Raw genomic sequence first — 25,451 nt, 5'->3', positions numbered from 1 at the left:
AGTTCCAGTTGGAATATAAATTGGGGGAAATGCAAGAGACAGTTTTATTGTTTAAATGGCTTATTCGTGTTCAAACTATGAAAATTTAATTTAACGAGGAGTAATAGCATGCATAGAGAGTAACATTTAGACAAACCTCTCAGATATCAAGCTATAATTAATTCTCAGAGAAATTAATGGAATTCGGCATTGTCAGGTGTCAAAATATGCGATTATTCACGTGGATTATTTTAATGAGTATTCTGGTTGCATGCTTGGTAATTTTATAATTTTATGGTAGTCCGTACAGGCTCAGGATGGGAGTATTCAGGATAAAAAATGCATATTGCGGACTTATTTGTGGGAAGAGGGTCTCATTTTCACAAAATTTTGCATTAGTCCTTGGCTAAGTTTGAAAAAATTATTCACGGGGATTGATATAGGGTGCGTTCAAAAAAGGGTCCATCTGAAGAGTTACGGTAACACCTTGTGCGCAGATAGACTTCACATTTTTTTTCTGATTCGTTGATTTTTGATAAAATGAAAAAAAAAAGAATATAGTTTGCGGTCATTTTTAAGTGCCTTGATATTTTTATATCTTTCATGAGTAGATCAATTAATTTAACGTGTGGCTTTTAGTCCTGGTTGACTTTGACGGGACATTAGGAATTATTTTGATTTGACTTTACTGCGGGCTAGGGCTTTCATGTTTTTCGTACTAGGTAATTGCTTTTCCGGCGTCTGCATTTTAATGTTTTCTTTTTAGGCCTATGTTAGTTTAGTGTGAACCACTTGTACATACTAGGTCAATCACATTTGGTGTGCAATCGCATTAACATCATTACCTCACAATTCAATTCCACATCATCCTCGCAGTCACTGTCTATTGACTTTGAACATGCATTATTGTTAAGATTTTCATGTTTTAAAAGTTTTTTGTTTATGTCAGTTAAACATTAATTGTCCTAGGTCAAACATTTGAGTATGCTATTTTGTATTAACGTCAACATTTGGTGAACACTTGCATTAAACACTTCTACATCACAATTCCATGTACGTTTTCTATGAGTGGCGGTTCATGTCAAAATAAGGATAATTCCATCATAATTATTCCATGGCGATGGTTTTTAACAAGTATCACGATGCTTCACACAAGTATTATGATACTGGTTTAAAGCATCATGATGCTAGTCAGTATCGTGATGGTTGTCAAAAGCATCGCGATCTTTAAGTTTTATCATGATGCTTTTAACTTTCATCGTGATACTTTTGACAACCATCGCGATGCTTTTTATAACTTCCACCATGATGCTTTTAGAATTAACATCCATCGTGATGCTTTTAACTTTCATCATTTTAACTGATGTTATATGGCAAGCCGTTGTGGAATTTATTTCCCATTTATTGATATCAATAAATATTTAATAACATGTTAATAAATATTAATCTACATGTGCATAAATGATTTATTAATATCAATAAATCGATGAATTATTAACATGTTATTAAATAATTATTAACGTGTTGATAAATCATTTATTAATATCAATAAATAAAACGAATTATAAACTTGTTATTAAATCTTGTTGAGATACCCGTTATATACACTATATTTCGTTACCAAACGAGTCCATGTGTGTATTCTGCTATATTATTCAGTATGAAATTGAAGCAGTTTACGTCTGCGACACGCAAAGGGGTGACCATCCATATTCAATTTACTAATAGTATATATAATAATACTGTTTAAGCGTTAGAATAAATCAAATAGATATGGTCGAAGTGTCCCATTCCCTTGAGAAAGTAATTCACTATAAGGGCACAACACGGCTTGGGTTTTGTTGTTGTTTCTTCTTCTTCAAAATTTACGACCCGATTAGATTCCAACGAAATATGTTGGGTCTCAATTAATCTAATACAAATAAAAGAACAATTATACCCCCCACCACACACACATGCGCACAGTGTATTTATATATATTTATTTTTGTTATATTTTTTTCTTTCTTAAATAAAAAATATGTCAATGCCACGTAAAAAATCTATAACGGTACATTACATGTGAGAGATTTTGTTGATATCAATAAAATGATTTAATAACATGTTAATGTTAATAAAATGTTAATAAATTCAACAATTTATTGATATCAATAAATGGGGAAGAAATTCCACAACGGCTTGCCATAATGCTATTTTATATGGCAAGCCATAGTGGACAAAAATGCTTATTTATTAATGGTAATTATAAATATTTATAAATAAATTATAAATATTTATAATTCAATCCAAAGTGGGCAAAAATGCCTATTCATAAATATTTATGAATAGGCATTTGTTGTCCACTTTAGCTTGTCATAATTTTACAAGTATATTGATATTATTGACTTCTAGCATCATGATGCTTTGAACAAGTATCATCGTGATACTTGATCGCGATGGGAAAACTATCATGATGGAAGTATCCTTATTTTTTTTACATATGTTGAAATAAAGGTATACTGAAACACTTACACTAGAAAATCCAACCATTTTTTTCCTGTAAATATATATTTTTCAAAACATTACATTATGCAGATTCATGAAAAAAGACATATTCTTTTCTATTTTGTCATGAAAATCTGTAGCCATGGTAACATAACAAAAAAAATATATCAGTTTTCATGCACATATAGAGTGGAACCTTATTATCGTAATGTATTCTATCTGACGGTGGCCTGGTTCCGTGGCATATATACATTTTATAAAGTTCAAGATCTTTCAAACTATTTTTTGGAACAGACTATAACCTATGATATTACGAAATTTATCTTTAGACATTTGTGATATTTCTAACGGAATACATCATTGGCGAAAAGTTTTTAACCTGTTAAAGAGTTCTCCAATCACGATCAAGTTTCCAGTCGCGTTTCATTCCAACTACAATTGAAACGTAAAATTGTCAACAATCTCAACGTGGCAGGGATATTTAACGCAAAACTCGAAGATTTGGAAAAAGACAAGTGTTGATTGTATATGTACAGAACTTCAGAAAGTGTGACTCACTTCTGCTAAGCTGCTAGTTGCTTACTTTAAATCGGGAGAAGCAAAGTTGCAGAGGCTACAACAACTTTTTGTTGTGAAAATGTCATATCTTTATCAAAGTGTGAAGGGATACATATTCAAGGTAAAATGATATAAAAACTAAAGTGTATCAGCGCATGGTAACAGCTAGGTTAAAAATAAGACACTAGAATTACTTTCCCTTTCTCTATGTATTAAATTTATCCATTTAAAAAATTGCATTAATTCATATATCTTTTTAAAATAAAATTGGGATGTGAAATTATTTGTTCGAATTCTTTTAGGTGGTTGCTGTCAGTAAGCCATGATATTCCATTCTGATTTGCATGGCTTTGGTTGCTGTCGGAGTCATTAGGCCTTGATATCAATATGTTATGTCATTTCAAATGGGTTGTATCCTTATTGTATGACTTATGGTCTATTCTAATTCTCAACCCTTTATGGGAATAATTGGGATTGATTTTACATACGATGGGGACATAACTTTTTGTAGGCTTAAACTCAGGTCTGGAGCTGGCATGTCAGTTAACTGCTAGTAGTCCTTACTTTGTACATTTGTGTATTTATATTCAGTTTCTTTACTTTTGTTGTAACAAGGGACACAGACTTTTTTTAACTGATTTTTAACTGTAATATTTTTTCCACAGTGGCAAAATTTTAAAGGGGAGGGTTGAGATCATGCCGAAGTACTTTAATCTTGCCTGTCCCAAGTCAGGAATTTCTGGCGTTTGTATGTCTTGTTTCGTTTTCACCTTTAGTTTATTTTTTATATCACTAGAATACATACGGGCAACTCTTTCGCTGTACCTGTGTATAATGTTGTTTTGGGGTCACCTGCCCTGTTGTATGAGGACTTCGTTTTCATTCATTAAAACCAATGGATGGCCTTGAGCTGACATTTACATCACCGTGGGGTTGTTGTCTGACATATCACCACACCTATTCTTGTTATATTGATAATGTGGCCTACTTCTATTTAGTTCAGATAATCATGAAATTCGCTGAGACATTTTTCTTTATTGAATCTATTGTTTGTGCCTCACTAAGGGAGTTGACCAGGCAAAATAAAAATTAGCCTCCCAATACATTATAACTATTCATACTAACTTTTTTATAAGCCGCCTCACAGCTGATGTTTATATACATTTAGCAACCTAAAAAAAAACAACTGCCATGAAGCAACATGGTTTCTGTAAGGTGTACAATGTATGTTAGGCCAATCAGAGGTCCTAATGGGCCACTTAGGATAGGACATTTGCATTTTCTATACCAATGCACTAGATTATCATTTCTATTCTTCATCCCTAGCTTAAAAATATATGCTGTAGTCCTATATTCCTTGAATTCTAGATTTTTTAGTCCATCCCCTGCCATGGACTATCTGTTGCACTGCCAGTCCATCAGCAAATACTGAAAATTTCATGCTAGAAATTGATTACTGGTGTGATGCTCTTGTTAAATGTATATATATTATTTCTTTACAGACCCCTCCTCCAGAACCAGATAAAGACAAGGAAAATCCTGATAATGAAAGCGAAAAGGAAAATGGAGACGTGATAGACGAAACTATCCCTGGTTTGTCAGACAAGAAAACAGATGAAGTTAAAGGTACTAAACTTGTTGCATAGTTATTTACAAATGTATGAAGTGCTTTAGTTTCTATATTTATTTATGATGGCTGGTGTACAAGTAGTACTGCAGGTACACTACATATATTTCTTAGAAAACAAAGCTGCAATTTAAGTAAGCATTTGTTTCTTGAACCTTACCACTGATTATATAAGTAATATGAATAATTGCTAAGATATTAGTACATTTTGTTTGGTTAACCTAAAGTAAACCTAAACTTAAATATTCATATAAGGGATAAACAATAAGATATACACGTACATGATATAATAGGCTTTAAATTATCATCTAGTATAATAGATAGCCTGAAAACCTGATCACATGGAAAAATATATGTTATAAAACTGAATCTGTTGTGCACATTTGTCTATTACATCAACTGGTTTCATTCAGCATGAATGTTAATTTTCCCATCTACATGGTGAAGGGAAACAGTGGTTCCACTGTAACTCCACCCTGTCTCGACTAATGTAACTTTTTTTCAGTTCTTTTCTCTGTACATTATTGAAATCTTGTAAAATTGTGTAGGGTGGAGAAATTAAATTGCTTGCCAACAAAAAATTGAATCCAGTATGATTACATGTACATCCAAACAGATAAAGCCATAATACCAAAAGTCTAATAGCTAGCCACACAATCAGATAATGCTTTACAAAGAAATTTCGTAAAATTTAGACCCAAAGAGATGAGTCTGCATACTTATTCTATGAATAAAAATCTTTATTTCAGATGATACACCTCAGGGTAATATAATCTGGAGGATGTCTTCGGGTGTTTATAACACCACAGCCAGTGCTGTTGGAATGGGAGTCGGTGGAGTGAAATGGGTCGCTGGTAAGAGTTACGACGTTGGAACAACGGTAGTTAGTAATGTCAAAGTACCAAAGCTTTCTAGTCTGAAGAGGAAAGATAAAAAAGAATAACATTTGTAAGATTAAGTTTTTAAATTTCATCAATCTGTATTATCTATTCTGTAAACTCCAAAAAATGTTCTTTTTTTTTTTTTTTTAATTTCATGTAATATTATTCAGAGATTAAATTAGTGGTGGTCTGAGGTCTACATACAGAAGCCTCAATTTTTAACATAATGCACACAAAATTTCTTTTACCTGAATGCCAGAATGCTTTTACTTGACATTTTTTGACATTTGATTTTTCGCAAATAGACCATTGATTTGTAAGTTGGAAAAGTCCAGGACCTTCTGTTTTTTTTTGTTTGTTTTTTTTTAATTTTGAACCTCTGAATATTGCCTGAGAATATTGGTGAATTTGAAACATACAGATTTCACAATGTCATATTTATATATTTATTGCAAATACATGGACATAATTTAGTGAGTGAGGATTTTTTTTCTGTAAAATGAAGGAAAAAAAGCAATATGATTTGAAAAGATAATAATGTACTTATAAGTTCATAGTAAATTCATAGTATTTTACACCTATTAGTGTAGATAGTTAAAATGGTCACTTAATTCAGGAAAGTCATACCTAGAGATTATGAATATTAAATCTACCTATGATTATCTGATTATGGTGTATCACTATGATGAATGTTATAAGCAATACAATTCATTTATTCTGAACTTATGATTTTTTTCATTCATCATGCTAATGGCTAAACAGTGTGGCAGAGCTCAGTGTTTTGTTACCCAAAGGTCACCTTTTATTTCGGGCTGGTGTGTCCAACATCAAAATCTTTCAAAACCATGTAACAAAAAATTCCAAAGTTACTTTTCATCCTATACTTATAGATATGGTAACAAATAACCAAAATGACCTGTTTTCCATAGGGGTAGAAAGTCACTGTGTAAAAGCTCTACCTAATTTTTAGAAATTCAATGTATGTGCCTTGTATATGTATATAAATTTTGTAATGAAAGGAAAGGGAGTTAACCTCAGTTTATTGAATAAATCAATGCAAAGTGTTACCTATATAACTTGCCATATCTAATTGTTAGTATGTAGATTTACATATTTATAATAGATATATTAGTTTTTATTTACTCAATAATCATAAGTAGTTAGGTGATCTCTAGTCATTGTACATTGGATTTTATGCTTATATTTTTTTTATTTTTTTTTGTTTTATCTTCTTTATGTTAAAAAGAAACTTGCAGCTCTGTTATTGTTAATTGTTATTCTTCAAATATTAAGGTCTAGCAATGTGCCAAAATAGAAATTGATCTTGTGTATCAAAAAGGGGAAGAAGAATGCTATAAATTCTTGCTAGTGAATTTTATAAGTGGGGAAATATTACTTTAAGAGATTGATATTGATTATTATATTTATTGTATATTATAGGAAAGATTTTTTTTATTAGGTTGTACATGTACATGTATTTTTATATGATTTGTAAACTGAAAGGCAGAAGAAAGAAGATACACCACATGATCTTTTCAGTATCATGATTGTACATTTAGTACATATTAGCAATTCACATACATGTATTCTGTTTATTAGCATTGAAGTCTTGCAACTTCTTTATCGGGGTCTAATCCACAATACTTGAAGTCTGGGAATATATTCTTAACTTCCATGGTAACTCCAATCAAAATCTTGGGACTGTATGACACCATTGGCAGTGACAAAAATTCTCAGGCTCAAGGAATTTTTTGTATGACTTTCAGCTTCACAGGATGAATTATGGCATACTGTTGTCCGTCCACCATTTGACCTCCAACAATAACTCAAGAAAGTTTCTACATCTTCTCATGAAACTTTGGGAAATTGTTTATTTCTGATAATGTAAGTCTTCATTCAATGTTTTGTCAGACCTATGTTTTCCACATGTATTTTGATAGATACATTTTTTAATGTCATGTTTTTTTGTTTTTTGTTTTTTTTTTTTTGGGGGGGGGGTATGTCCTAATTATGTAGTGTTTTTAATCATGACTAGAGGATATTGGATATTAGTTTTAAGTTTATAAAAGGACAGATGTATCATGCTGGGATTGTGCTGCTCTTTATTCAGGTTTCATGCCACTGAGACCAGTTGATGTATAAATCAAAGAGAATTATATTGTCTTAATCAGAAGTCTGTTATAAATAATTATATAGACATACATGTAGCAGGACAGTTGAGTAAGATGCTAATCTAAGCCTGAAAGGGTTTAAATCATTACTGTGTATTGAAAGATTTATAGAAAATCTGATTATTTTTTCAGAATATTTTGATACTCATGATTGTTAGGTTAAAAAATGTTTTACCAGTATTAGATGTATGTGCATGATGTGATTCACCTACTTTCTGTATTCTAACCTATTAAAGAACAATGAATATTCAGAAATAGCTAAATTGCTTGAATTCCTGGATTTCGTGAAAGTGTTGTTGCATTTCTTGAGAATTTCAGTTAGGTTTGCTGTTTTCATTTAAAAATGTAAATAATAATCATATATGTTTTTATAGTAAATCAACATTTTTGTGCAATATGCTGAAATTACCCAATATAACTCAGCTTGGTTGCTATACCAGATGGTTGTACTTAATTTAAATAAGTATTATAGTGCCGGTAATAATCTAGTCATGCTATGAGACATACTAGTTGTTCAAGTTTCATTATAATTGTTTTTGTTCACAGGAGACTGTGTTTTATTTTTTTGTGTATTAGTTAATCGGAGAAGGATAATTTTTTTTATATAAATTCTAGTCAAAATGTGTTCAATATATTTGTGCTGATAGCTTTCCTGTACTTAGATTGTAATGAAAGAAACTTGTAGAGCATACCTGTTAACTCTTGGAATAGTATATTTGGCAGATTCTCCCCTAATGATGCTATCTGATGTGTGTCATTTTTATGAAGTGCAAATTTTTTTTGTGTAAAAAATCAATTATTAAGTATTTTTCTCAGAAAATATTGTAATTTTAACCTAAAGCCTCACACAAATCTTACATTTTTATGTGGGAGGTTCTAAATTTTTCGTTGAGTTTCCCCCTAATGTGGGAGGGTTAACAGATATGGTAGTGTCAAACAGGCCATTTGTTATTTTTTCTCATCTAAGGAGGTAGACCTAGAGTAACAGAAATAACTCTTGACATTAGTGGTATGTTTGAATCATATTCAATTTCACCAGAGCCTTTCAAGCTCTCCTTTGAAACGGAATGAAATCGATCCAAGTTACTTTGATGCTTTCATAAGATTGATATCAAATGCTGAATACAAAAGTTCCAATGATTTGCAAGAGTTGTGTCCCTTACCCTAGGTCTATCTCCTGAAATATGTAAAACCCACCAAGTAAAAGTAGATCTACTGACATAGTTTTCTTTGTGGAAATATTGCTGTTTATCAACCAGCTTTATATTTTTGTTAATGTTGGTCCTACTTCCCTGTATAATTCAGTGACTTGTCCTTGAAATTTCAATGAAAATAAAACTGGTGGGTTTTTTTTTTTTGCTAAAGCCGTTAGAATTATTTTCAAATATGAGAATACAGTTACATATAGTTTTTAGAATGTACTTAATAAGGAAATCGATGTTTTAAGAAACACTAAATTGAAGTTTGATGGTATCATGTAAAGCTTAATGCAATATATATATGTATATAACTTTTATTGTAATCTCCAAAACTTCTTGATCAGAATCTTTATTGTCTTATTTTTTTCAGTTTATTTGTGTTTATCTTTTAAGTTATTAGCTGACTTGTACTTAATTCATAAACAGGATACTGATGGGTTTTCCTTATATCTTTATTTTGTCGCCTTATCTTTGTCTTTCTTATCGGAATATGATAGTTATTTCAAGTATGTAATATTCAACTGTTTCAGCTATGTTCTAGTTATGTTGACTTTATGTTTAGATGGAAAACATCTTCATGCTTTCAATAGGAATCCCTACAATTTTTGGTGATATTGGTAAGGATTATTCCTTCCCTAGTGAAAATTATTAGACAGTCGGAAAAAGTACACAAACTAAAATATCTACAAATTTAACTATTTTAGTTTTTGAGGTAGATCTACACAGAGTATCTTTTTTGGTGATCTTGCAAATATGTATAGAAGTATGTCCTTTCAATTAGCTAATAATGGTCCTTAAATTACATATACTTTAATGAATTTTTTACATAAAACTACATATAATTTAATTGGAAACATTTATTCTAAAAATACTTTTTTTCAAGGGGGAGATAATTGGATGTAAAATGTAAAAGAAATGTAATGGGGAAAAAAGATTTTTTTTTTAAATATGACATGAAAAAAGTTCTCTGACCTCTAACTTGTAATAATGTGGAATATCAAATACATTTTGTACATTGTAAGTACTCTGTTTACAAATGTTGAAGAAATTATATAGACTGTAGGTATTGTATTTGTATTGTTCTCAAAATAGGGAAAATTCTCTACATCTTGAAAAAAATTTCTAATATTTAAAGTTAATTATTTCAAAATCAAGTTTGGTGACCTACGATTCTAAATTATGTTCATCCAACATCATCTATTAGGAGAATTAGGAAGATGTGATCGACCTAAAAGGGTACTTTTGTAGTAGTATTGCAGTAGAGCTTATGCAGTCATGATCAATAAGGATTCCCAAGATAGAGACGAAGAAATATGTGTATAAACTTGAAAAATTGGCTTTAAAAATATACAGCAATATACATTTCTTCTTCCTAGTCAATATTGTCATTATCCTTCTTAGGAAATATTTGTTGAATTAAAATGCTTGTTGAGTTGTTGAAAAAAATTCTCCAATGCAGAAGTCTGTGGTAACATGTTATTTGTATTTCCATGTGTAGAACATGTGAAACATATAATTAGAAATGTCCTTTAAAAAATAATAGATACATTAGGTGCTGGTTAATTATTGCATAATATGCTTGTAACCTAGATTTTTTTATGTAATTTATCATGATTTATGATTATTATAGAGAAGCTATGGTTGTTAGTATCAAACCTGTCTAAGTAGATTTCTGAAAATTTTATACCAGTGGTAGTATTATTTTCTACAATGTCAAGAATTGACATTGTTTTGAAATCCAGATATATATATTTTTTTGTTTTGTCATTGGTGATATGTTATGTGCAGATGTTATGAATAAAACATATTTTGTCTAATGTAATACTTTTGTTTATAAAAAAAACTGTCAACTGTAGGTTCTGAAATTACAAATACCAACACATTGTAATACAACCTATAATGATGTGAAGCTGCCTTTGTGCTGCCATTGCCATTCATAGAGATTTAATTTTTGGTAACTAAGTAGATTTTTTTTCATTTTATAGCAAGGTTCCAAACAATAAAATGATGGTTTTTGGTATTGATTTTGTGGGGGTTATGACCCCAACCATTGTAAGCATTCACTTTTACTGCTAAGGGTAACACATGTACACATAGTACACCAGGGATTTTATATTACTATTAGTATTATCCCTAAGTAAACTGAGGTTTCATTACAAGGTAAAAACCATTGTAGAAACATGAGGAGTGCAACAAAATTTAATAACTGATCAATAAAAAAAGTTTTTGAACTACAATACTGTTTCGGTTAAGCCGCAAACTAAGTTCACGACTTCATAAAAATCTAATTTTTAAAATGGTTTGCTGAATTCAATGTTTATTAATACCCTAAGCGTACTTCCGGTTCGTGAGTAACTTTAAACGAGCTTGGTACAGTGTATGGTAGTTCCTGTTCCTGTGATTTTACGCCGTTATTTAGTCCAAAGTTTCCGTTCTGAATATTGATTCTATTTTCTTCATCTATTTCCTCTTCATTTCCGTTTCCGTTCTGTTCATTTTTTAGTTGGTTCAGTCTCTGTATGTTCTGTCGGTATCTTGGTTGTTCCCATGGCCATGGAGGTCTATTTAAGGGTTTGGAGACTGGAGGATTAACGTTTTCAGATGTCCATTCCGGATGCACTACGAAGTATGCTTTTGACGAAAACGCGTTCTAAAAGAAAAAAAATACATGAAGCTTAATGAACAACCAGAGAATGCCTAACGAAGAAATGCATAATATGTCTTATTGATAAGATAAAGTCTCGGTTGGTTTATAAAAAAAAAAAACAACTAAATGACAAGACACGCCTTATTTTGACCAAATAAACATTATCGTTCACTGGTACAGTTTTTAATTTGAGAAGATAGAAAGCTGGTCATTTAGTCGTACGAGTTCAAAAGTCATGATTATCTTTCGAAAATATAAACTTTTCAAAACACTTATGATTAAGCTAACTCATACAAACATTTTAAGTGTCTGTCACTATAGTAAAAGCACATTAATCTTTCATAATCTGAACATATCAAGTCTAAAGTCGATAATACAGTTACATATAATGAACAGGTTGTCAAAACAGTTAATCTAAGGATTAACGTTCGGTCCTATGTAAAACCATAAAATTACACCATCTGATCATGAAACATTCCACTTTTAATTGGAACCCACGCCTTATGTTCATTACAATAAAATAACAGAAAACAACTCCAAATTTATAGCAGATAGTGCAAAATAAAGCCACGCGTGAACCTGAAACTACCCATTTAAACGAAGTATTTTACCCCTGAACTTGACAATATCCGAAAAATTATTCAAACTAACCACGAACATGACAATGTATCCAAACTAAACACGAACATGGCAATTTATACAAACCAACCGTGATTTTGACAATTTATACAAACCAACCGTGATTTTGACAATTTATACAAACTAACCAAGATTATAAGAATGTATACAAACCAACCATGAACCTGACAATTTATACAAACTTTCTCTTATTTTGAAAATTTATACAAACTAATCGTGAACCTGATAATTTATACAAACTTTCTATTATTCTGAAAATTTATACAGACTGTGAACCCGACAATTTATACCAACTAACCGTGAACCTGACAATTCATACTAACTAACTGAATCTGAAATTTATTCACAGCAACCGTGATTACTTTATACAAACCTACCGTGAATAAGCTGTCTTGGTGACTGTAATCTAAGTTAGGAGGTCGCAGCTCTCTAAAAAAAAAAAATAAAATAAATTCATTTGAAATAATCTCAAGTAATTTTTTCAGTTTTTAAGTGCACCGGAAACTAAATAGATGTATATCAAATGATAAAATATAAATTAAAACGATAATTATTAAATTTTCTCTAGATATATCCAAACGTTTAAGTATATGTAACAAAATTAGAACAAAGTAATTTTCAAACAGCAGCTGAAAATGACGTCTAAATTAAAGATAATTCATTCGAACTGCCAAGTCATCGAACCAATCCGATGCACTTAATGCAAATGTTTGGTTTACCGTGGTTCATAATGCATTGTCGGATCTATCGGGGTAATTCTGTTCGAAACCCCTTTCATTGGAAAATTTTGTTAATTTTGTGTAAAAAGTCGGCGAGTTAGGCCAGTGTTAACCTGAACACCCTCGTTTTTAAATTTATTTCTGAATGGGAACCCCCTTTTATAATTTTCTGATACCGCCCTTGAATGTTTGATTTCAGAAGAGCCTTCAGTAATATTACATATAAATAATTGAACACAGAATGAGAGAAAATGCTATACATGTATTATGATCTCCTTTCATCGCAACCTTATATTTCCACCAATCTTGTACCAAACTATACAAAAAACCACAAATGTGCTACAACATATGCGTTTCTGTGAATATTATGATTCTTTGCAACTTATTTACGGTGATATTAGCAGAAACAATCGCTACCTTCTACGACGTCGATATCTGAAACAAAATGACACCGTCAATAACTTATAAATAAGAAATATAGATAAGAAGAATAATCAAGTGATTTATTTTTGTATATATTTTCAAGAAAAATGTAATTGATTGATTTTACGTAAAACACAAGGAACACACTTTTATCAAGACTATTTTGGTGGGGTGGCAAGAACTGGAATCAAACTCCCTTTTTTGAACCACCAACTATAAAAATGTGCAATGCTTTAATTATCTATTTAGCCTTAAAACTAGACATTATCGTCTCTTTTTACCAACTGATTTTTTTTAATAATGAGATCTGTCTTCCGCTCACTGAATTATCTAGCTTCTGGACAATGTCATAGCCATATTTCAAGTCTATATATCACTAGAATAGCAATTGAGGAATTGAGTTCAATTCCATTATTTTATTCGACATTTAGAGTCAACAAATTTTGTAGGGGTTATGGGATTTTAGACAAAATCAATTAAAAACTCATTAGCCCTGGAGGAAATAGGCTACCTTTAGGTGACACTATGAAATTACATGTACTAGTATGATGGTAAATATTATTGTCATTATTTATAAGTCTTTTATGCCCATAACTTAATGACATATCATACATCTAGATAAAAATATACTTTTTGTATATATATATGCATTATAAGTTTGTTCAAACCCTATAGCGCATACCCTATATCAGACCCCTCCACGGACCAAACTTGAAGTAAAGTAAACAATATATGATATAATGAACATGACATAACAAAATATGTATCCAATGTGGTATCAACCCGAGATTTGGGGTGATATATGAGTCTCGGGTTGATACCTCATATACTAGTATGTGATACAGATTTTGACATGTAATATTCAGTATATATCGCATTGAGATTAATAATAGTACGGCTTTTAAACAGTAGTCCGAATTAAATCGGAAATCTAACGTCATATGCTTACACTTTTACCATGGCCTACTTAAATAATGATTTTATATAATTGCTACTTTTAAATAACATAAAATGCAGATTTTTATTTCCTTTAAATCTCAGTTGGATTTTAAATTTACAATATACTTTTGAACAACAAAGAGAAAGCATGGCTTTTTGATCTTTTTATTAAATCTCTGTTGACAATAGCTTTTCTTTTGAAATGTAGTTTTCTTTTTTTTATAATAAAAAAAATCATTATACGAAAGATTTTGATATTGATATTTGAAGCAATGAAAATATTTTGTAGATGTGATTTCGTTAATTTTTTTTTCAAATACTTGTCTTAAAGATAGAGAAAGGGGTAAATGTTTAACAACTAGGGATATATGAATATAATATCCCAGTATCAATGCATGGTGCCACATACAAAGTCTTCATAGATTTAAGAACAAGAAACAAAAACTATAAAAAATGTACCAATGGTCTCCGAGACAAATGATGACCATCTTAATCATTGCTCAATTAGGTATCGGGTCAATATTTCGTTACGAAAGAAGAACCGACCACTTTGGTAACTAGAGGTGGCAAATGTTACATTGCTATTGTTCCAGTTTTCAGGCCAAAATAAGGTCAATCAAACTGATTCATCGATCAGTCACCTATCACAAATCCAATGCTAATTATTGATCGACTAGCCTTTATCGATCACGTTTCAATCTTATGATGGCCTGATCGATTTTGATTGGACATTTCTGTTCAAAATGCTCAAGATCAAATCTTTGAAAGTCACTGATCACTATGCCTCCATGGTGTTTTGAATTATAGAGTCGTAATCAGAACATTTATTCAACACAGTGATATAGAAATGAAAATCAGCTCAGACAGGGTCTAATCGGGTCACTGGTAGAGTAAGAACAAAGTTTTAAATGGAACAGAGAAAACAATACCTGACCAACTTAAATGGTAACTATATACAATGTAGGTAAAATTGTAAGATAAGAAAAGAAACATTGTAACGATTACGACAAAGTTCATGCTGTTACCATGGAAACGTCTTCCGAACTGGGTGGAAAAAAACTTATACATGTATCTGTTCGTTCGTTTGTCGATGACACCAAACAATATTTGTATGCAATTAAAGCTGATGAACGCGGTCATCTTTAACAAAACATGTATACATTGGCCATTGAATTTGGAGAGCGTCTGAGCATCATATATAGCTTTTCCACAAATACAGCTACGCACCGCTGAGAAAATCGTATTTTGGTAGACACAAAATTTACTTCTTTTCCAAAGACAATTAAATTTAAAAAAAATACATCAATGCTTCTTTGGAAGGCGATGAAATCGTGATTCATTGATGAACGTTTTATTTTCTGGTATTTTATATATATAAATATAGATAAAATACAGACCTAGAGCCTGGTACTATTGTTGTATCGTTCATTGTAAAAAAAACGTTCACATGATATAAACAAATGAAACGTCAATTTTCGAAAACGGGTGTACATAAAAGTCCGACAGACAGACAGGCAACAACATTGGCCCCTATAACACGAAGGAGGGTCGTTACAAATAAAGAGATGCAAACATACTGAATTAGTAGTAACACATGTACAGTAAACATAAGAAAATCTTACTCTGCAATTTTATTCCTCGTTGCTGGGTCTGTTGATTGAGACATGGTTCGTTCTCTGCGGTACTCCGGGAACACCAAACCCTCCCAATACCTCGGATGATACTGGTCTTCTATATCAAAAGTTAAACTCCTAGTGAACATTTTCGTCTCGAATTTCCCTTTTATACCTTCGATAATAAGTAAAAACACAATTAGTATTCAATCAATAAAAACGACTTATAAGCTTCTAATGTATTTATGGTGTATACATTAACTGCATATACATTTAAATATATTAATACTCTGTACTGTAAATGTCCTTTGTAATACGTAAACTTAAGAATCAATCGATTGTGAGATTAATTATTCAATAACATATAACTGTGTTCGGGATAGATAGCACTTTGATTCCTGTGTACATGTTGGTGAATTGAGGTGTAAGGAAGACATTCAATCAGCCTTGGGGTTCTCTACATTTTTTTTCTTTTATTTAAAATACTAACATGGTGCATATTGTTTGCATTAGGTATTGTCGTTGGTTGCGTAACTTTAATTAATGCTATAATTCCTGAGTTGCACAATATTATATACATGCTGTTGTGGTGCATTACAACAGTATGACATTAAGATATACATCCGTTTCACTGGGTACAAAGTTTTAGTCCTACACCGCCCCTTAGGTGAATGGATATAATTCGGTTCCACTGTCCCAAAAGAGCTTGTTGCAATATAACTTTATTTGGTGCATGGGACAAATTTGTGCGGAAACAAATGCCTGTAGTTCGTCTCCTTCCAGACTTTTGAAGAGTCAGCCAGATAAATCAACAGTCCAACTGACAGTGAAACATGTTATAATATGCAATATCTCTTAAAACAATACTATCATTTAAGTTTATTTTGAAGAAGTGTCATCGTTCTGTTATCGTGTATTTTATTTCTTTTGTCGTCGGGGCTTTTTAGTGCTTACTTGAAGGTGTGTTTACACTTGAAAACCTTTTGGTGATCTCTCTAAGCATATTTACTATTTTCATAAAGGCTATACGATGCGTTTGTTGCGTTTCACCATATCTGTTCTTTTTTCTACAGTGTTCAGTAGCGGGTCCAGATAGGGGAACCTGGGACTTGGACCCTCCCCAGCTCCCCTTTTTAAAAATTTGCTCATAATATTGTGCAAATTTGGGAAAACATGAGCAAATAATAGTCTGAGGTCTACTAAAGCCACTAAAAGCATTAACAATAGATCACAAGTTTTAGGACATTTACGGCATCGATCTTTGGATTTGTTGGCATTTAAATTGGGTTAGTAACACCATGTAGATTACATTATCTTAACACCTGTCTTGTGTGTGTGTTGGATATCTCATATATCATAAGATCCGTTGAACAGATTGGTCAAAACATGATAGTCGCGGTAAATACTTTTGGAACAACCCTAAGATCTAATAAATTAGGGAGCTAAAGCATTGAGGGGCTCTAAGACGTTTTATCTTGCAACTGGATATTGCAACAAACGTGCATGTAGCTAAGCAAACAATCATTCTGAATGTACTGAATGGCAGTGCATACAGTGTAGTCCCTTACAGACTGTAGCAACAAACTTAATTAATAACACACGAACAACAACAACAAAAAACACAAAAAATACAATACCAAGCAGCTATCGAATGTACAGAGTGGTTTCTGTATGAATATAAGAAAAGTGATGTAGATTTAACGATTGAAAGAAGCTGAATTAAATATTTGAAGGAAACAGTTATCAGAATGGACATAGCAAACTTAAGAATGTAACTTATCTATAGCTATATATTAATGACAAAATTGTCACAAGAAAAAACGCAACACAACTGTAAACATGGCCAAAGTCTAAAAAATATAAGGGCTATAACTTAGCAAAAGATTAACAGACCAGAAGAAAATTCGTACTTATTCGGCAACTTGTCATGGTTAAATAAATGAATCCAGTATCAAACCAGGGGGTGTATATTAGAACAGTCCTTGATTACATGAATATTACTAGCAAGACCAGAAAAAGCGTAAAACAGATTATTGTCGTTAATTTCCTTAGTCCAAAGGTTATAACTCTGTAAAAGAATAACGAAACAGACCAAAATTTGAATTTGATCTGTAACATGTCATTGTAAAGGAATGTACAAAATATTAAATTAATATATGTAAGCATGACGAACAATGTGAGTACTTACATTAATTTTCCAAGCCCAATTGCATTAACTCCAAAGAAATAAAATAAAGCACCATAACAAAATTCAAACTTGATTTGATTTGTCGTGGAAAAGCAATGTACCAATTATCAAATGAATGTGTAGAGGCATGACGAAAAATGCACACAAACTTATCTTTGCAACTGATGGCTGCAAACCTCAAGTCTCTGTAATTTGCCGATACGGAACTAATAATAATGAGGTACAATGCTTGAACTACTCACATTGGTGTCACGTATGTTTACATTTACGAATAAAAATATAATTCCTACAAGCCCAGGTGGATAGGTCCTGATTATAAAAATCAATCAAAACTTTCTTCTTGTAGTATGCAACAATGTAATTCCATACTTTACGCTTGAACTTCATTTTTTGTACCTGGAAACAAGGAAAATGATGTTTCCCCTTTCAGTCCATAATAAATGAAAGGTTAAGGTTTAAAACACCTAAAAACAATCCATGTCTGACCTCTGTAGTATGGAACCTTGTAGTACAGTTTCCTGGAGATCTATACACTTTCACTTAAGTTTTTTTTTTTCATTTTTATTAAATGTTTGTTTTGGTGCCTTAAACAGTTGGGTCTTAATAAAGCCCCTAAGTCAATTTTTTTTAGCTATGGGACTTCTTTGTATAGTTAAAGTAAGATCCACGATATAATAAAAAACAAAAACAATTGTAGGAAAACTCAGTGTCTACAGACAACATCAGTGCCATACTACCATTAATTGTATGGAATCTATAAATTTGGATGAGATTTATATTAAAAGATTATGGAAGGACTATGATGCCATAAGCTCACAGTGAACTTAAATGAAGATAATCTGGGTACCCATAATGAAAACATGTTTGTTTTAAATTGATTATACTGATACAGATACCTGTATAACTAAGAATTTCATTTTCAAAAAAGTACCATAAGAGAACAAAAATACAAAATTGGTTACAAATATTTATTTTCTAGTAGATTTGTAATACATGTTTTTTCAATACATGTTTACATTATATTAATCCTACATAGTTCTGCCCTATCAGAAATATACATAAATCTGCACAAAAGTATGAAATACAAACTATCATCACTTATCATTTACGATTCACAAACAAAACCAAAGTATAACTAAAAACTTTAAAAAGTTATTTACAAGCAATTTCATTCTTTTGGATATGAACCATATGAGGGTGTGAGACACATAAACCGTCATATCAATTTAGATTTACCAACTATGTCTTACTTTGATATGGTAAGTCAGGATCAGGATGTAAAATGAGCCTGATAATAATAGTAACAAAGCAATAAATGACATCTGTGGATGCAGCTTGATACAATCCCAGATGGCTTAACAAAGAGCAAAAAGTACAAGTAACGACACTTTATCAATTGCTCTGATTTGGATTGGGACATGGCATAGTATTCTGACAGAGTGAATGTCATAGTTGACAAACAGTAGAATTACCATCAGATACCTAAAGTTAATGCATTAAATACACATCTTCTTCTTTACAACAATGGATCATTAAAACAAAACAATACTGCCATTTAAAAGTGTTGATGTTTGTCACCTCTTCAGGGTCTCTTTCACAATATTATCAAGATTAATTAGGGAAATTGTTTACATTTACATACAGGCAAGTTTAATAAAAATAAAAATGAAACCCCATCCTCTCAAATAAAAACACTGTGTGGAAATTGAGTTATCCCCCTTTTTCACCATAATAAACACTTGTACATGTACTAAGTTTTGCTAAATTAAATATCCTTGATCTTTTTTGGCCTCTTATACCTAAAAGTTGAGGTTATACTTCCAAAGCCAGTCAGATCCCTTAATTTGCTTGAAGGTACACACGTACTTTATATACATACTTCATTAAGATTCATTTGCTGTTGTTCAGTTGTTATAATGGATTTGATGAATATTGCCACTTACATATTAAACCACATCAATTACAAAATAAAAATAATTTAACTTTTTTTCTGAACTAGATCTTTACATGTCCCAAAGACTTTATAACAAATCCAATAGAAATTCACCAAGCAATGGGTATTTCCTTACAATATTCTAAGATTTATGACCCCTTTTAGCCACTAATGACTCAACGGCTACGACCATAACCCCTAAAATGAATCCCAAAACTTTTTTGTGGTAAGGAATCTTTATGTAAAATCTCATTCAGATCCTTTACAATGTTACTAATATACAACCCCTCACATTCACACTACATGGAAAATACATCAACTTATAAAAATCTTATGTTTAAACAGAACATTACAGAGACTACTTTGATAACAAGATACAAATGAATTTTGAACTTTGAATAAATAAATAGGCAAATAAGGAAGTAACCATTAGAGCTATATGTATACATGAGTCAGATTTTAAATATAAAGGCATGAATGCCTAATGTAAACAATTTTTAAAAGATAGACTGAACTATCCGGAAAAAAAAAATTGTCACATAAAGTTTGATGTAGATCTCCTATACAAAATCATATGGTTGCTGCTTTACTTGATCTCTTAATTAAATTTGAACAGTTCCTTAAATATAAAAATCTTTAATGCAAATAAAAATAATGATAATAAAAAAAAATGCAGCAAGTTTAAAACTCTTCAATAAAAATACAATGTTAATTAGAAATACTGGGTAAGAAGGAATTTAACCCTATAACAAAAATCAACAGAATCACATATTTTTATAGAATTAGAAAATCGATGAAAAGGAAAGGAAGTTACTTTCATTGTACCAAACATTATTGAAATCTATAACAGTGTTTAATAGTAGTTTGTCAGCTTGATGGTACATGTATTTGCCCACAAAAAAATCCTTCATTTTCATGTATCTACCTAATCCATAAACCAAATTTGTGGTTCTTTAAAAAAGTTTGAGACATATTAGTAATACACAACAAAATAAACAGTAACAATTCAAGAAAACAAACAACCAAGAAAAAAACGAGGTATTCCTTGATTCAATTAAAAGAAACTGGATGTCCTGTTACATGATGGTAATCATACATGAATGTGTACAAGTATTACATGTAAATCATAAAATAATATTGATTATGATAAATTCCTTTATAAAAAAAACAAAAATAAAAAAATGAAGGAAAAAAACCCAACTTAAAAACAGGCCTCACAAATCCATGAACACATAAGTATAACAAAAAAAAAAACAATTAACAAATATACAAGTACTGTAAGAAAATCTACTTAACAATAACATAAATACTGGCAAGATATGAATAAAAAACATACACATACCACAACATATAAATTAATAATGATAAGCAATAACAATAAACATTGTATCAAAAATCTATATCTCCATTAAAATACTTGTTACTAAATTGATCAAACCCTATGGCTAGCTGTCCATTATCTTTTACCCTGACTGGGAAGACTAAAGCACTTCTGTCTTGCCCTTTAGGATGTCGTACTTTTCCATTGACTAAGTCAAACCTCCAACTATGCCAAGGACAGCGTACACACAATGTATTGTCTGAAAGTTCTTCTATGTCTCCTAAGTGCAGTGGCCCACCTGACAAAGGTAAACAATAAAAGTAATGCATATATAACATATTGTAATACTACATATACAATGTACATACAAAAGTTCATCAATTTGATGTAAATAATCATGTGTGCGTGTTAATGAACTGTGAATTTGAGAAAAAAAATTAATGCACGTTGCACATTATAAAGTGCAGAATTCACAAATTGATTTGGCTTTATTTGAATTATATTTTTGTGGCAGTGATATAAAATTAAGGTTACAAAAAAATGTACTGATATTAAGAAACAAGTTTAGATCAGCTGGGTAACTGAAAACAAATTTTAAAGACCATTCAAAATTTAACTATACATGTACTGGTATATGTACCTGCATGCGGACATTTTTCTTTGATGGCAAACACCTCCTCTCCATATCGAAACAAAGCTATTTTCTGTTCATTACAATTAACTAGGGAACCAGTCTGGCTATTTTGCCTCAATAAACCAGGTTGTTTAACCGAAACCACTTTATGTTTCTGGGTTGGCTCAGACCAATCAAACAAATCTGAAAGAATATACATGTATACATACATGTACATATTGAAATAGCCCAGTGTTTCGGTAGGAATAACATTATTGATAACTCTTATCTGAGTCTAAGTGACCCTGCAACCATCCTTTTATACATGTATCTATTTGGACATTCAACTAAAAAAGGAGGAGGGATTCAGGGTCTGAGCTGGGAATTATTCGTACAATAAATGTTACTTTATGTGTTTGGCAAGCCAAAGTGGGCAAAAATGTGAATTTATTAATATTTATAAATAATCATACATATTTATAATTGCATTTTACATACATGTATTTATAATTGCATTTTACATACATGTATTTATAATTCATTTATAAATATTTATAAAGATGATGTGATTTATAAATATTATAATTCAATTATAAATATTAATAATTGTCTTGAATTTATAAATATTTATAATTGAATTATAAATGTTAATAAATGAATTATAAATACACAAAATTCATTTATAATTATTTATAAATATGAATATTGAAATAGGCATTTGTGACAATTGTGTCCACTTTGGCTAGCCATATATGTGCACTACAGCCGGAAATTTACCCGAGCCGATATTCTGATCTTTGCAATTTTTGACAGGTACCCATAGTGACGTTAGACTCGAAAATAAAATTTTGCCAATTTTAAGTACATTCTCCATCTTAAAATTTCCTCCAAGTTTTTCGGTCCATCTGTCCAAGCTTGATATCCAACAACAACTGAGATCTATTTTGTCTCAAATTAAGTTTCGTTTGTTTTTAAAATGTACTTACCATTATATTTTATCCCATCCACGGGAATAAACAACCGAGTTGGACCTTTTTCTTGCATTCTTGTTCAAAAACTAGCGCCATGTGCTTGTGTTTACATTTGTATTATTTACAAAATGTAGGACAAGGTCGCTTTATTTGCCGAGTCGGACCTTCAGGAAGGTAATCCCCTTCATTTGTCGACCCTTATAATTCAGATACAAAGCAATTTTGTTAAACGGCGAAAAATTATTAGTAAAATTCTTCTAAAAGGTTAACTGATGATCAAAATCAAAATATCTTTTTATTAATGTCAACCACTTCGTATTAAAAAGAGGTAAAAACAACCCTTAAAAAATCATCAAACTTTAAAGTGTACTTGATGAACAAGAAACAAGATACATTCTGAACAGCAGAGATATGTATCTAAAAAAATCGAAGTCAGAGTTTATAAAAATTCCGATTAAAAATATCATACTAATAAAGAAACGCATAAATCACAATGTCAAGGCTGCTGCAGTTCGAACTATTGTTTAAAAAGAGGAGATATTGCCGATTCAGGGTCAGAGCTGGAAATTCGGACAATAAACACAACTGATAGTGGATTTACTCGTGGCAATTTTCTGATATTTGCAATTTTCGAAAGGTTTTATGATATAACCAGCAGACATGATGCCTAAAGTATTTAATCTTTTTACCTATTTGATTTCTCGTCACGGTATATATATATTTAATATAATAAAAAAACTAAGTCTATTTTTTAACAGTAAAAATCCTAAATCACTGAGATTGTCTTCCAATTTCATACATCAGATTGCATGAAAAAAAAGAAAAAAGTCTTATCAATTGATATATAAATTGTATTTTCATAACCCTTTATAACTTCAATTCAGTAAGCTACATTTGTAACTACTATACATTATATATAACACATGTTCAATATGTTCAATTCATGTAATTTTGATATTTGCCAAAACCACTTATTGTAACTGCGTTAGAGCTAAATAAAATATTTGTATTTGTATTTGTATATATATATATATAGCACCTGAAGCTACTTTTAGAATTATTCTACGTTTCAATATTTTAAATCAGAACCAGATATTAAGGATTTCACTGTTCCTTATAAATCGATTTTTATACTCCATATAAATATAGGAAGGTAGAAGGAACCATCTGTCACTTTTTAACATAAAATCTATTAACATCATGAGAAAGAGTAATCAAGGGAACCAAGGTTATAGCGGTAATCAAAAGAATGTAATCCAGTAAATGATGAGTGAAAATATGGATTGTAATATATTTAAAGTTCACTTTTTTAAGCCATATACTGTCAATAAGTCTGAAAAAGCCATCAAATTAAAGGTATAACAAAATAGAAACCCTCGTAACACATTAAGTACTAGAGAGGAGGTGACCCGTCCAGCCCTTGACAATTCCCAACGATGTCAGAACTGTCTTTTGCTTGTTCCCTCGGCGGGATTCGAACACGTACGGCTGTGACATTTTTGGCAACACTCCCTGTACGAAGCCCAACGCCCTAGAAAGCTGGCTCAGTTATGCCATATATGTTTTTGTTCGACAGGTCATTCCTCCTCGTAGGATAACTCTAGGGTTTGTACCTTAGTGCACTATGTATGGTACACTATTTCAAAACCATCAAATCCGCCTTTTTCAAAGCCACCTGAACATTTTATCTCAGATCAATTGTCTATTTTGAATTTTGTTTTACTAATTATTTCAAATGGATAAGTTCTTGGATGGCCCCGGCATACATACCACTTAACTGAGACTCCTTGGATACAGGAAAATAAATGCAAAAACTGTATTAAATGGCAGTGGCGCATCCAGAGTTTTAGGTAAGGGAGGGAACCCAAAAAAATTCTTAACATAACAATCTTCTTTCTAAGTATCTGCATGCTTACTTTTATGTCAAATGCAGTGTTACTAAAATTACAGGTAGTCCTCGACAAATGCCCGGATTAAGAAGAAAAAGGGTTTTCCACGGAGCGCCATATTTTTTTTATTATTACTTAGTATATTCTTATTAAATAGGATGATTATGCCGATGACATTTCAATGTTTTACTGTGATGTGAATTTTGACAAATTAAAATGATGAAACTTATTTTAGAAAAAAAGGACTGTGTTAACAGAATGGAATTATTTAACTAGAAAAATACAGGTGTCAAAAACGACATACTGTAGGCAAATATACTATCATTAAAACTAAGGCACTTATACGTGGTCATAGCCATGATAGAGATGTTAGACATAAATGTAGTTAGACATACATGTAGATGTTTTTCATCTGCTTATCAAAGCTGATTCAGAGCTCGCTTGTAACTTACTGACATTTAATATATAAATAAATGTATTTGAATTAATTGCCTTTCGTTTTTATTATTTGACTTACATGCTTTTGTTTGATATGATGCTTTGTTTATAATGGAATGCATGCCTGATTTTTTTTTTTATCTTTTTGCTCTTTGTAGTTTCTCAACTTTGAAATAAATCTAATTAATTTTTTTCAATCACCATTAAATCACCATTCGTC

The 25,451-nt window shown here is 31.1% G+C and overlaps 3 protein-coding genes across 4 annotated transcripts; 1 reads left to right on the top strand and 2 right to left on the bottom strand.

The window, feature by feature from the left end:
• Nucleotides 1-2,869: 2,869 nt before the first annotated feature.
• Nucleotides 2,870-10,715, top strand: LOC148609857 (transmembrane protein 263-like). The gene is made up of 3 exons (XM_088541304.1): nt 2,870-3,141; nt 4,523-4,646; nt 5,397-10,715. The coding sequence occupies exons 1-3, from the start codon at nt 3,100-3,102 to the stop codon at nt 5,588-5,590; spliced, it is 360 nt and encodes a 119-aa protein (XP_088397430.1). The 5' UTR covers nt 2,870-3,099; the 3' UTR covers nt 5,591-10,715.
• Nucleotides 10,716-11,083: 368 nt separating this feature from the next.
• Nucleotides 11,084-18,084, bottom strand: LOC148609856 (uncharacterized). 2 transcript variants are annotated; one of them, XM_088541302.1, is made up of 5 exons: nt 18,067-18,084; nt 15,888-16,053; nt 13,321-13,338; nt 12,562-12,613; nt 11,084-11,548 (listed from the first exon to the last, which is right to left on the bottom strand). In XM_088541302.1, exons 2-5 carry the CDS (start codon nt 16,025-16,027, stop codon nt 11,219-11,221), a joined length of 540 nt encoding a protein of 179 aa, XP_088397428.1. In that variant the 5' UTR covers nt 16,028-16,053; nt 18,067-18,084; the 3' UTR covers nt 11,084-11,218. The 2 variants fall into 2 exon arrangements, with proteins under 2 accessions (XP_088397428.1, XP_088397429.1); XM_088541303.1 differs by lacking the exons at nt 13,321-13,338; nt 18,067-18,084 and having other exon boundaries at nt 15,888-16,124.
• A 936-nt stretch (nt 18,085-19,020) lies between these two features.
• On the bottom strand, nt 19,021-23,041 carry LOC148609855 (Rieske domain-containing protein-like). The gene is made up of 3 exons (XM_088541615.1): nt 22,920-23,041; nt 21,961-22,137; nt 19,021-21,618 (listed from the first exon to the last, which is right to left on the bottom strand). The coding sequence occupies exons 1-3, from the start codon at nt 22,975-22,977 to the stop codon at nt 21,389-21,391; spliced, it is 465 nt and encodes a 154-aa protein (XP_088397741.1). The 5' UTR covers nt 22,978-23,041; the 3' UTR covers nt 19,021-21,388.
• Between the last annotated feature and the right edge of the window lie 2,410 nt (nt 23,042-25,451).

This window comes from Perna viridis, chromosome 8, assembly GCF_037379345.1.
Source record: "Perna viridis isolate PV_CMFRI_1.1 ecotype Kerala chromosome 8, ASM3737934v1, whole genome shotgun sequence".
NCBI lineage: Eukaryota > Metazoa > Mollusca > Bivalvia > Mytilida > Mytilidae > Perna > Perna viridis.
Note: the sequence above shows the minus strand (reverse complement) of the source record. Positions and strands in the feature narration are given on the sequence as shown.